This window comes from Schistocerca serialis, chromosome 6, assembly GCF_023864345.2.
Source record: "Schistocerca serialis cubense isolate TAMUIC-IGC-003099 chromosome 6, iqSchSeri2.2, whole genome shotgun sequence".
In the NCBI taxonomy this organism is placed as follows: Eukaryota; Metazoa; Arthropoda; class Insecta; order Orthoptera; family Acrididae; genus Schistocerca; species Schistocerca serialis.
The window spans coordinates 214,822,765-214,836,998 of record NC_064643.1 but is presented as its reverse complement, the minus strand read 5'-3'; the positions used below and the strand labels follow the sequence as shown (position 1 = coordinate 214,836,998).

At 41.6% G+C, this 14,234-nt stretch overlaps 1 protein-coding gene across 1 annotated transcript in view; it reads right to left on the bottom strand.

The window, feature by feature from the left end:
* The window catches only part of LOC126484200 (cytochrome P450 6k1-like), a 135,570-nt gene that overhangs the window by 28,221 nt on the left and 93,115 nt on the right, over positions 1-14,234 (bottom strand). Inside the window, exon 6 of the mRNA XM_050107612.1 lies at positions 5,272-5,493. Within this exon, the coding sequence (XP_049963569.1) occupies positions 5,272-5,493 (222 nt within the window). The remainder of the gene's footprint in view (positions 1-5,271; positions 5,494-14,234) is intronic.

Below are 14,234 nucleotides of genomic sequence, written 5' to 3'. Positions count from 1 at the left end.
TGAGAGAAAAAAAGAAGCTGATTTAAGATTACCTATTAGATGCGTCGAAGAATAGAAAGCTAATCTAGAGGTCAAACAAAAGAAATTTTCGAGTGTCATACTCACCACTGCCTCCAACTTGGGTTTTGGAGGGAAGGTTGAAAAACTAATGAGAAAAAAGGGATTGCTAGAATGTAACATATTTCCAATGGTGAAAATATCAGAGACGGAGTACTACCTCAGCTGGATAAAGATCTGCGAACGAATCGGTTGTGGCCTTTTTAAAGGAATCATCTAATCATTTATGTTCAGTGATTTAGGGAAACAAGAAAATATTATAAGCATGCTAGGACGAAGATTAGAGCCTCGACTATCACATGTGAATACAGACCCGAAAGCTAAACATGATGTGCTTCACGAACAATAGCTGTGTACAAGTTTACAGAGAAGTTGTTTAGATGCCCAAATCTGTGGAGTAAAGAGCAATATATCCCCTCCTAGTTATGTCTTCTGACATACACTCGCTGATCGAAAGTATCTGGACACTCATATGTAGTGGAGAACTGACCACGAGATGTCAGAAGAGGTGGACCCGACAGTATAAAAGGTGGCAGGAAGTATTGTGTAGTAAGTAGAGTAGCAGTAGCAGCAGAATGAGTCCGTCAGGGCAGCTTAGTGACTCGAACGTGGACTTGTCACTGGATGTCACCTGAGAAACAGATCCGTCTGGAACATTTGAACCCTTCTAAAGCAGCCCAAGTAGACTGGTGGCGATGTGTTTACCAAGCGGAAACGAGAAAGAACAACTACAGTAAAACCTAGGCCAGGCAGACATCATGTTCTGACCGACAGGTACTGTCGAGTACTGCGGAGAGGGATTGTAAAAATTCGCATGAAATCAGTGGAAGGAATCACTGGTGAGTTCTGAGGTAGTACCAGCAGTCCAACTAGCACAATAACTGTGGGTAAGGAATTAAAAATGAATGTGGTACAATAGTCGAGCAGCTCTTCATAAGCTACACATTTCTGGTGTCAGTCCTAAGCGACCCTTGGTATGGTGTGGAGTGATGAATCCTGCTTCGATGCGATAGATGATTGCGGATTTGGCGAATGCCAGAAGACGTTGTCTGTTATCATTTTTAGTGCCGACAGTGAAGTACGGAATAGGTGGTGTTACACTATGGGGAGTTGTCCGTTGTTAGGGTATAGTTTCTTTCCTGTACTTAAGAAAACGGTAAATGCGAAACGACATGGACACATTTTTACGGCATAATGTATTGTGTATAATAGAGAACGAGTTCGGACATGATGATTGTTTGTATTAGCATTATAATAGACGCCGTCATAAAGTAGCACCTGTGAGGTAGTTGTTTGTGGACAATAACATTCCTGAAATGGACTGGCCTGCTCCGAGTCCCGACCTGAAGTCAATGGAACACGTATGGGGCGAGTTAGAAAGTAGACTTCGCTCCATATCCTATAGTCCAACATGACTACATTCTCTGGTTTCGGCCCTTGAGGAATAATAGATCGCCATTCCTCTTAAACGTCGACAAGTGCGAAGCCGTTCTGTTCACTAGAAGACCGAAACTACTGCGCAAACATCAACACTGCAAATGGCTCTGAGCACTATGGGACATAACATCTGAGGTCATCAGTCCCCCAGAACTCAAAACTACTTAAACCTAACTAACCTAAGGCCATCACCCACAGCCATGCCCGAAGCAGGATTCGAACCTGCGACCGTAGTGGTCGCGCGGTTCCAGACTGAAGCGCCTAGAGCCGCTCGGCCACCACGGCCGGCTCAACACTGCAACCCAATAACACTACAAGCACGCCAAATACGTTTCCGCGAGAAGGTGAAATACCTCGCTGTCTGGCTGCACCGGAAACTACTCTGGGAGGACCACATTCAACACGTGACCAACAAAGCAAACGCGAGGCTCAAACAACTCTACCCTATGCTTAACAGGCTTAGCACACTGAATAGGAGGGGGTCCAGGTCCATGTACATCACACTTGTCAGACCTCTGATGACGTATGCTGCTCCTTCTTGGGATCCGCTGCGCCCGCACGCCTGCGCCGTCTGCAGCTCATACAGAACGAAGTACTCGGAATCATAAGCAACGCTCCGCGATTCACACGCACCGCGGATCTTCACCGAGAATATCGGCTGGATACCATCTTGCAGGTATTCCAAAAACTCTCCACACGACTGTACAGAAACACGAGACACTCGCGTAACCCGTTTATCCTTTCTCTGGGTAACTATGACCAGTGCTTAATTTCTAAACTTTTAGGTCCCGGAACGCGCTCCCTTGTACCACTCTCCCTCCCCACTTCCCTTGTGATAAGTCCTACAATGAGAAATTTTTTGGAAAATACTGTTCTGAAATTCAGGTTTTTAAACCATAATGTCTTATAATCAAAAACATAACACCACAAGGTTCCAATGTAAACAACAGCTGCCACCGCCTGCCGCCGTACCATTGTCACTGTGCTCCATAGTTCTGCTTCATAAGTATTGGCACAAGTCGGTAGTCTTCGTGACTATGACATCATGTTTTCAAATGCTGCCAGCTGCAGCGTTCGAACAGTTGCTTTGTAGCTGCTCTATGAACCTGTGTTCAGTATCAATCATCAAGGCATTTAGCGGCTAATGACGATGAAGATATTCCTGCTCCATATGGGTCTCGTACAATTCCAACTTCCCACGTCTTTCCAAAACGCTAATTCCGTGCTCATTTTGTACCATAGCAGCTGATCGTTGCGTCGCGTCTGAGTTGATAACAATGCAAGATAAAACATTCCCCCCCTCCCCCCTCATCCTGAGGCTGCCGTAATCTTCTTCCTGTCCTCTCCTCTCCTCCACACGTCATGTTACACTGCCATGGGGAAAGACTATATGTAATGTTCTCCACTCAGATTTTGTCATTTGAAACTTTCACAATACTGAGTGAAAAAGAAATCACAAGTTTTATTTATACAGGTAATAAATAAATTCGCTTATAAATGTAAAATGTAAGTAATAAAATAAAAAATATCTATGATTTACTTTTACACTCGTGAAATAATTAAGTAGTTTCTATGTTACTAGCCAAAGAGAAAGGTCTTTACCATTTAATTAACGTGAGACTCTATGTGTAAAAACTGAACTGAAAAACTACTATTGTTGTTTGTAATTTTTGGCGGCCTTGACACAACTCTACTCCGTGGCGGCAGCATCAAAGCTGGTCGAAGCTAAACATCTATGGTCCATAGCACGCTAACACGACAGTACTGGCGAGCCCCTGCAACACAGCTAATACTGGCAACCCCAGATGCTCGGCCAGCCGAAAAACAGGTAATCGCAAGGAATCACCACAGAATTCATCAACCGACCACGGCATAACAGCCCGGATAATTATAATGGACATGATATTTCCGGCCGTGAAAGTTTACATTTTAGTATAATCGCAAGGAAACCGCACTGTACGCAGCACGCAAACCAGCCACACACCGCCCCTACACTGTGAGCTCATATATGACCGATCGCCGACTAATGTATGACTACCTGGAACTGTTGCAGGGACGCAGCAGCTGCAGCAGGCCCTACAACGAGCACCTGCAACTATAAAGGTAACGATGCACGATACATTGCACTGTCGCAGCTAGCAAATCGCTACTGCCCTTACTAGCCGTCCTACTGTCGCAGAGGGTTTTTCCCTCGGCGCTTGCCTAGGCACTTTTTGCCCTCTGCCCCTGCAAACCGCTACCCTTCGATCGCTTTCGTCCACTTTCTGTCTTCTGATGGACCATGTCAATGAGTAATCCTACCCAGACGCATGGAAAACATCACAGCCCGCATCTTGTGACTCACGATTTGAAAACTAACATGTTATACGGAGGTGACAGTAGAACTTTTGGTTTCGTCACCACGTTGGTGTGGGCGTACGGAGGCCCCATCCTTTAGGGCCATTCCTCCAAACATGCAGACACTTCATTAAGAGTGTCCCAAGAGAAGAATAAGGTTGGACACACCTCATATTAACGTCCTCTAAAAGATATCCTGATACATTTGATCAGGTAGTGTACACCTCATGTATTAATTAGTTCATAAAGAATCTCAAACTGAAACTTCCTGGGAGATTAAAACTGTGTACCAGACTGAGACTTGAACTCGGAATCTTTGCCTTTCGTAAGTACTCTACCGATTGAGCTACCCAAGCATGACTTAAGACCCGTCCTCAACAATTTTCGCTAGTACCTCACCTCCTACCTTCCAAACATCACAGAAGCTTTCCTGTGAATCTTGCGCGATTCTCCTGAAAGAAAGGATATTGCAGAGACTTAGCTTGGCCACGGCATGAGGGATGTTTCCAGAGCAAAATTTTCAAAAAATGGCTCTGAGCACTATGGGACTTAACTTCTGAGGTCATCAGTCCCTTAGAACTTAGAACTACTTAAACCTAACCAACCTAACGACATCACACACATCCATGCCCGAGGCAGGATTCGAACCTGCGACCGTAGCGGTCTCGCGGTTCCAGACTGTAGCGCCTAAAATTTTCACTCAGCAGCGGAGCGTGTGCTGATGTGAAACTTCTTGGCAGATTAAAACTGCATGCCGGACCGTGACTTGAGCTCGAGACCTTTGTCTTTCGCAGGCAAATGCTCTACCGAGTGAGCCACCCAAGCAAGACTTACGCCTGCCAGTACTGCACAAGTCTGGAAGGTAGCAGGTGAGTTACTGCCGGAAGTAAAGCTGTGGGGACGACTCATGGATCAGTCATCAGAGCACTTGCCCACGGAAGGCAAAGGTCCCGAGTTCGAGTCTCGGTCTGCCACTCAGTTTTAATCTACCAGGAAGTTTCATGTCAGCGCACACTCCACTGCAGAGTGTAAATTTAATTCTGGAAAACCTCTGATGGTTGCAACAGGTGGAATTAAAATCGCAGATGCGATTACAGTCTCCTAAGCGCAGAATATTCCACTTCTTACGACTCCCCTTCCTTTTTTTCATCGCAAGAGCACAAATAGGCGCTAGAGCATAATGAACGTAACGGAAACGGGCCGACATTTTCTTGATGGCTTTAAGTTAACTGCGACAACGTTACTTCCGGCGTGACATTGACTAACTTTAATTATAGAAATCCTCGTTTTTCTATTGGTAGCAGAAACAATGGAACAAAGCGACTTTCTAATCTACCACACAAGCAGTCTGCGATACCTGTGTTGACAGTACTGATAGAATGATTCAGTTTCACTTACATTAGCTTTAATTGTAACTAACTAATCAAAGAAAAACCATACCTGCAACAACTTTATCGAGGTAGTGCATACTGTTCACCGCTTCATAAGTGACTTCTCCCTTGTTGTCCTTCAGAACAGCGTCAATCTCCTCCTGCACCCGGGACTGGATGTCTGGGTTGAAGGCCAGTTCGTGCAAGGCAAAGCTCACGGTGGATGACGACGTCTCAAAACCGGCGATGAAGAACACAAATGCCTGGGCGGCGATGTCATCGATCGATAGTCCTAAAAAAATTCGGAAAATGTATTACTTCCACTAATCATACAAATGCAGTTGCAAGCGAATACATCTCAACATATTCAGCTATGGCTCGATCTCTAACGCAACAAGTCCTTTTCAGTGAGAGATGAAGTGTCTCGAGGGTTGTACATTGGTAATTCGCGATACTTCAAGTCATTCTGGTTCATGGTACATTAGCAACTCTTTCATACTGCATGTATGCAAACTTCGCCGAATGTTGTGATTTATAAACAGAAATAATTTTTTTAAGTGGCATGCTCTATGTCTGAGGTTGCCCAAATGCGCATTATTCATTTCACTGCAACAAACTACCAATGTCATTAACATTCCTTTCGTGTATTTTCTAGAAGTGTAATATTTTGTGTTAAATTCTACAGCAGTCAGACTGAAATGGTACTTTCACACTCTAATTGTTTTCTCCTCCAACATTAATTATAGAGGGTGGTCCTTTGATCGAGACTGGGCCAAATATCTCACGAAAGAAGCGTCATACGAAAAACCTACAAAGAACGAAACTTGTCTAGCTTGAAGGGGGAAACCAGATGGTGCTATGGCTGGCACGCTAGATAGTGCTGCCATAGGTAAAACGGATATCAACTGCGGTTTTTAAAATAAGAACCCCTATTTTTTATTTCATATTCGTGTAGTACGCAAAGAAATATGAATGTTTTAGTTGGACCATTTTTTTCGCTTTGTAATAGATGGCGCTGTAATAGTCACAAACATACGGCTCACAATTTTAGACGAACAGTTGGTAACAGGTAGGTTTTTTAAATTAAAATACAGAACGTAGGTACGTTTGAACTTTTTATTTCGGTTGTTCCAATGCACCTTTGTGAACTTATCCTTTCTGAGAACGCATGCTGTTACATCGTGATTACCTGTAAATACCACATTAATAAAATAAATGCTCAAAATGATGTCCGTCAACCTCAATGCATTTGGCAATACGTGTAACGACATTCCTCTCAACAGCGAGTAGATCGCCTTCCGTAATGTTCGCACACGCATTGACAATGCGCTGACGCATGTTGTCAAGCGTTGTCGGTGGATCACTATAGCAAATATCCTTCAACTTTGCCCACAGAAAGAAATCCGGGGACGTCAGATCCGGCGAACGTGCGGGCCATGGTATGGTGCTTCGACGACCAATCCACCTGTCATGAAATATCCTATTCAGTACCGCTACAACCGCACGCGAGCTATCTTGCCCGATATCCATCATGTTAGAAGTACATCGGCATTCTGTCATGCAGAGCAACATTTTGTATTAACATCGGTAGAACATTACGTAGGAAATCAGCATACACTGCACCATTTAGATTGCCATCGATAAAATGGGGGCCAATTATCCTTCCTCCCATAATGCCGCACCATACATTAACCCGCCAAGGTCGCTGACGTTCCACTTGTCGCAGCCATCGTGGATTTTCCGTTGCCCAATAGTGCATATTATGCCGGTTTACGTTACCGCTGTTGGTGAATGACGCTTCGTCGCTAAATAGAACGGGTGCAGAAACTCTGTCATCGTTCCGTAATTTCTCTTGTGCCTAGTGGCAGAACTGTACACGACGTTCAAAGTCGTCGCCATGCAATTCCTGGTGCATAGAAATATGGCACGGGTGCAATCGATGTTGATGTAACATTCTCAACACCGACGGTTTTGAAATTCCCGATTCTCGCTCAGATTGCCTGCTACTGATGTGCGGATTAGCCACGACAGCAGCTAAAACACCTACTTGTGCATCATCATTTGTTGCAGGTCGTGGTTGACGTTTCACATGTGGCTAAACAGTTCCTGTTTCCGTAAATAACGTAACTATCCGGCGAACGGTCCGGACACTTCGATGACGTCCAGGATACCGATCAGCATACATAGCACACGCCCGTTGGGCATTTTGGTCACAATAGCCATACATCAACACGATATCGACCTTTTCCGCAATTGGTAAACGGTCCATTTTAACACGGGTAATGTATCACGAAGCAAATACCGTCCGCACTGGCGGAATGTTACGTGATACCACGTACTTATAGGTTTGTGACTATTACAGCGCCATGTATCACAAAGCGAAAAAAGTGGTCCAACTAAAAGAATCATATTTATTTACGTACTACACGAATATGTGATAAAAATGGGGGTTCCTGTTTAAAAAAACGCAGTTGATATCCGTTTGACCTATGGCAGCGCCATCTAGCGGGCCAAACTTAGCGTCATGTGGTTTCCCCCTGCAAGCTAGACGAGTTTCGTTCTTTGTAGTTTTTTCGTTTGATGCTTATTTCGTGAGATATTTGGCCCGGTCACTATCAATGTACCACCCTGTATATTACATTAGTATCCGAGGCAAATTTGAAGTGTATTGGCAGCTAGCCCAAAACGCGGAAAAATGTAATTTAATGCGGATGAGTAGGAAGTAATGTTCGGATATCGTATTACTAGTGTCCTGCTTGACGCAGTCAAATCGTTCAAATATCTGGGCGTAACGCTGCAAAGCAATATGAGGTGGAACAAGCATATGAGAACTGGTAGGGAAGGCGAATGGTCGGCTTCGGTTTACTGGGAGAATTTAGGAAAAAGTGGTTCACTTGTAAAGGAGACTGCATATAGGACGCTGGTGCGACCTATTCTTGAGTACTGATGGAGTGTTTGGGATCCGTACCATGTCGGATTGAAGGAAGAGATCGAAGGAATTCTGAGCGGGGCTGTTAGATTTGTTACCGGTAGGTTCGAACAATACGCAAGTGTTTCGGGGATGCTTCGGGAGCTCAAATGGGAATCCCTGGAGGGAAGGCAACTTTCATTTCGGGAAGCTATACTGAGAAAATTTAGAGAACTGGCATTTGAAACTTGAAACGCGTACGTTTCAACCAGCGATGGCGAGGCATGACAGAATCTCTGACCAGAGAGTTGTTTATCATTGCTAGTCTGCGCTTGACTGCGCGAGAGTTCAGTTCCGAGTTGGACGCAGTAGTTGTACGTAGCGAGTAGCGAGAGCATGTAGTTCAGTTGCGAGTTGCACTCAGTCGGAGTTGTGTGTGTGAGGAGTCGGCGGGCGTCGACATGGGTCTCTGGTCAAGTTTCGGGACGAGGTATATTGTTAAATAAGGTAATGAAGCAGCATTGCGCACATCTGATAATGTAATGTATGTCAATTGTAATTAATTTGTTCAAGAAATGCCCCCAATAATAATTTTGTTTTCAAAGCAATCTTTTTTAAGAAAAGAATCATTCCAATTGAAACAATATTTCCTATGCTTTTCCTCCCAGAATCAAATTATCAGATTAATTATTGCACAGGGCCTAAGGTCAGCGCAGCTGCCCTTATAAAATTTATCAGGTTCACCTTAACGATAATTTTATGGGGGCTTAACATTTTTGCACATTTTTATTATCATTGGGTTTTATTATTGTGGGAAGCTAACATTTGGCACTATTTGCATTTTCATTCAATTCATATCATTTAAAAATAATTACGGGAAGGTTACACTTGGCTCGATGCCCATTTACATTTAATTAATTATTTTCTTTTATTTTTGTGGGGAGGTTACACTTGGCGACCATTATTGTGGGTTTAATGATTAATGTTCATTTCTCAATTTTTGTGTTGAGTTTACATTTGGGTCATTATTATTCAGTAATCTTGTGGGGAACTAATCTCTGCCACGTTTTCATTATCATTGAGTTTTCTTTTATTTTTGCTGGGAAGTCACATTGGGGTCTACTCACATTAACATTTAATTACTGTCTTTTCAAAAATTTTGCGGGGAGATTACACTTGGCGACATCCAGACCAGGATCGTATTTCTTTGAGAATCTTCTGAAAAGTAGCCAGATATATGCTTTTATTTACTAAAATATAATTAGCATTTGACGCAACGCTTTTACTAATTTTGTGACTTTCTTTCCTCAGATCATCGGCAATTCGTTGCTCTGTGTTGTATTTGTATTTGTTGGATTTTGCATTGTCTTTGTCTCATTTGTGAATAATTGTGATTCGTGCTAAAAATGCCGCGAAAAACTATTAATAGTATATCGCGAGGTATAATGAATGAAATTGCCGATTTAAACAACGTGACCGATAGTACCTGTGATACACAGTGTAATGATGACAATCATGCATTTACTGACAATCAGTGTGTTCCAACCACTAATGACGATTTTTATCTTAATGGTGAACAAACGAACTCAATTGTCTCCTCTGTTAATTTGACGACAATTGACGACGCGGGGCGTTCTGTTGCAATGAACGCTGCCCAGCTTAATACAACCGGTTCGCTAAATTCACGTGACGAGCAGACAAATTTTTCTAATGAAAATGAACAGGATACTCAAAGTAGGACGGATTTATTTAATTCCGAAATAGTGACTGACAGTGTACATTGGACTGGCAAACCTTTTTTAGATTACAGAATGACCGAATGGTCACACAAAACGCGACAATTGCAGATACACCATCAAACAGTACAGAAAATAGAGTAGGCAATTTAGGTTTGGATCAAATTATGGCACTATTGCTACAACGGGTTAATCAAATTAATGAAAAACAAGACAACAATAATGAAGATCTCAAATAACTTAGTGAACAGATCAGACAACAGAGTGAAGGTAACAAACAAGATAACGAAAAACTCAAACAACACTTTAATGAAAAATTAGACAACAATTCCAGACAGCTTAGTGAACAGATCAAACAGCTTAATGAAAAACATGACAGCCTTAATGAAAAATTAGACAACAATTCCAGACAGCTTAGCGAGTAGATTACAGCCGTTGCCGCGCAGTGTCATGATACTAAGGAACAGTTACGCGAGGAAATTGAGGCTTGTTCAAGAAAAAGTAGCGAAGAAATGAGATCTGTTGCTCAAGAATTAAGGGAAATGCAAACAGCTACAACAGAAACACTCAGAGACGAAATTAGTACAGTCGGTAAACAATGCTCTGAAAAAGCTACACAACTACGCGACGGGTTTAAACTAATGACAGCAGAACTTTCGCGCACAATGGATGCAAAGATAGACGCGAAATTCGACCAACAGAACACTCAGATTGACGAACGTTTTAATCACCACATACAAAACAGCGATACGCGTTTCCGTAAATTTATACAGGTTCAGAATAAAGTAAAACGACAAGTAATGGAAACAATCACTGCACAGAGACAAGAAGATAAACGTAAAATGTTTGCGAAGGCAAAAACATACGTAGACAACAATATTGCTACAGTGTCCGACGAAATTAATACCATCAAACAGTTGAACACAGAATTACGTGATGAGATTTCTGACCTTAAATCAAAAACAGATACACAGACAGTAGATTTTCAAACAGTGACCGACAGACTCGAACAATTGGAACTAACACAGGATTCCGATGTCGTCAAAGCTGACGTTAAAAAATTGAACGAAACCACACGTAAAATGCAAAAACAGATTAATGCCTCTGACACTAAAACCGATGATAAGGTAAAAATACTGACTGAAAAATATGATGAATTGGCCAGTGGTACTGATATTATGGAAAGTAATAATGACAGCAAATCAGACGATACTGCACCGATTTTGTTTAACCAAACACCTGAATTCCAAAATTTACAGCAGACAATCAATGAGATCGATTCATCTAATAACTCCTTACGTAGAAAACTGTCATGTTTACAGAAAGAGGTAACAGAGATAAAAAATGTTTCAGGGTTTAACACATCACAGCAGACGCCACGTTGCGAGCATTTGTCACACTCTCACAGCCAGTGTAATTTAAGCAATTTGCAAAGACTGCGCGACTTAAAATCTGAAAAACTACGCAACTTGAAGTACGAAATGACACAGACAAACAGATTCTCACACAAACCGGAACGTGTTCTCAAATTCAGTGATAAGAACGTTGAGTATAAGCAATTTGTATGTGTAAAAAAACCGAAGGAACTTAATAATGACAGAGCACAGGTACACGCATTGAACTGGATACGACAATTTGTTTTTGTATTTTCAATAGCGTTGCATGTAATACAGAAATTAGAATTAGCAAGAATACAGCAATTTTGGTTTGGATTTTTACCGCCATTGCCTGCAACGAAAAAGCTAAAATTTATTTGCAGTGCGTAATTGACCTAAGGGGATTCATTACGCTTTAATGAATATGTGCCGTAGCGTGAATAGGGCCCCGAGCTGTAGTAGTGCTGTTTCATCTTTAGTTTTCTGCACTCCTGCCTTCTCTTCTACTATCCTTTATATCTATCAAAACAGCTCTTTAACTATTGCCCTATCTAGAATTAAGAAATATGTAATGAAAACCCGATGTGACAAGTTATACCGAAAGTGACAGTTCTTTTAGACACTCCCGAAATGACAACTATCGCCGTAACATTAAAATACAGATAAAATTTTAATCATCAGTATGTGTAAAATTATCAGCAATAGCAAACACATTTTGGTAACAATAGACGTTTTTCTCCACAACAGCATGAAAGTCAGCCGGTTAGCATACCTAACCAACAATGTAATGCACAAGGTCAGCCAAGCTTTAATGATTCGCCGTGTGGACGTATAGTCCCTGGTACAACAAATAGTAACGCACGGCAGCAAGGAAATAACTACGTACAGAAAAGACAGTATTTCGATTCCTATCGCAATGCACCGTGTAGGAATGACTATTACGACAGACGTAAAAATAATGAGGACAATTTTCAGCGTACGTTTAATAACAGTCGGTCTTACCAGCAACAAAGTGATCAGCAACAACATATTCTAGTGAATGAACCAGACAGTAGGTATCAGCAAGAGCGTAATACGTCTGGAAGAAATAATAGAACAGTTCAAATAGTCGAAATGCCACAGAATCGTCCTGACAATAATGACACGTCAGATAGAATCTGACTAGATACTGTACAGATCGCATCTTCCAGTAACACAAGCACTACTTTAGACACGCAGAAAGTTGTTCACGAAAATGTTATTACTTTTGACGATATCAGAGACACTCTTTTACAGGAAAGACCAGTTGTTCAGAAAACCATTTCACACCCTGTCATAGAAATTAAAATTGGATCATCGAAATTTTCAGCAGTAATCGATTCTGGATCACCTACGTCTGTTATAAATGAGGAGACGTTCAACGAGTGTAATAAAGAGAATACCTATCCTACATTACCATTAGGCAAAACGAAAGTAAAAGGAGCAGTATCGAGCAAAGGAGTAGATGTAAAATTACAGACACATTTATCTTTTTGTATTGCAGGTCACATATTTCACTCAAATTTTTGGGTTATTCCGTTATTGACGACAGACATTATTTTAGGTACGAATTTTCTGGTACAACACGACGCAGTTCTCGATTTTCAGAATTCCTATTTAATGCTTAAGGATGAAAATGTACAATTGGCTTTAGAATTTCAGCACTCACTATCTGCGGAAGAACAAACAATTAATCGCACAGAGGTCATTTCCGTATCACGTAACATAGATTGTAATTCCACATTGTTCACAGATACGTACGTACATAACTATAATACTCCAGACGAAGCTGACTACGACGTAATGCAGATGATTTCTGATAAAGTTAAACAAAGCAGTGCAAATACAGACGACGAACGCACACAACTACGCAAAATTCTTTTACAGCAAGCTCCAGTTTTCGACAACATCCCTGGTACTATAACCGGTTTTATGTATGAATTTCAAGTCAAACAGCACGATACATTTAAAGCAAAGCACTATCCCATTCCATATATCCACAGAGAACAGGTTAAGAGAGAATTGCAGGATATGCTTGACCAAGGAATTATTGAACCGGCAGTTAGTCCGTACATAAACCCGCTACATATTGTTAAGAAAAAAGATGGCTCACTTCGCCTCGTACTTGATTCACGTCACACTAATGACATTATTATTAATGAAACAGATCGACCACAGACACTAGAAGAACCACTACAGAAATTTCACGGTACAGCTATTTATTCTACATTAGATTTGAAATCGGGATTTTGGCAAATTCAACTCCATCCGAACTGCAGAAAGTACACAGCTTTTCTCTGTTTTGGCGACTGTTATCAATTTCGTAAATTACCGTTCGGCTTAACAATTTCTTCTGCTGCTTTTATTCGCGGTTTGAACACAATACTTCCGACAGAACTTAAAGAGAGAATCACGACGTACGTAGATGACATTCTTATCGCTGAAGCTAACTGGTCTGAACACAATATGATTCTTGAACGTCTGTTACAAACTTTTCATGCACAAGGACTCACAGTTAATCTTAGTAAATCGCACTTTGGTAAAACTTCTATAAAATTTCTTGGATATGTAATTTCAGCAGAAGGCATTGCGCCTGATCCGGAAAAACTTCAAGATTTACGTGACATTACTGTTCCTACAACGAAGAAGCAACTACGCAGTTTTTTGGGCGTAATTAACTTTTTTCGTAAATTTATTCATCACTCTGCTTTAGACACACCTAGATTATGCCAATTGACAGGTAAAAACACTATTTGGTCTTGGGATAAGCAAGCACATTCTGAATTTATGAACCTGAAACATGCTTTGTTGAATGCACCACTTTTATCGCACCCAGATCTTACCAGAAATTTTTCCATTGCCACCGACAGTTCCAACACCGCTTCAGGCGTACACATTTTTCAGGAAATTGAAGAAGATGGCTCAACAGTAATTAAAAACATCGCATTTGCAAGTCGCATTCCGTCACCTGCTGAACGAAATTATTCCGTTACAG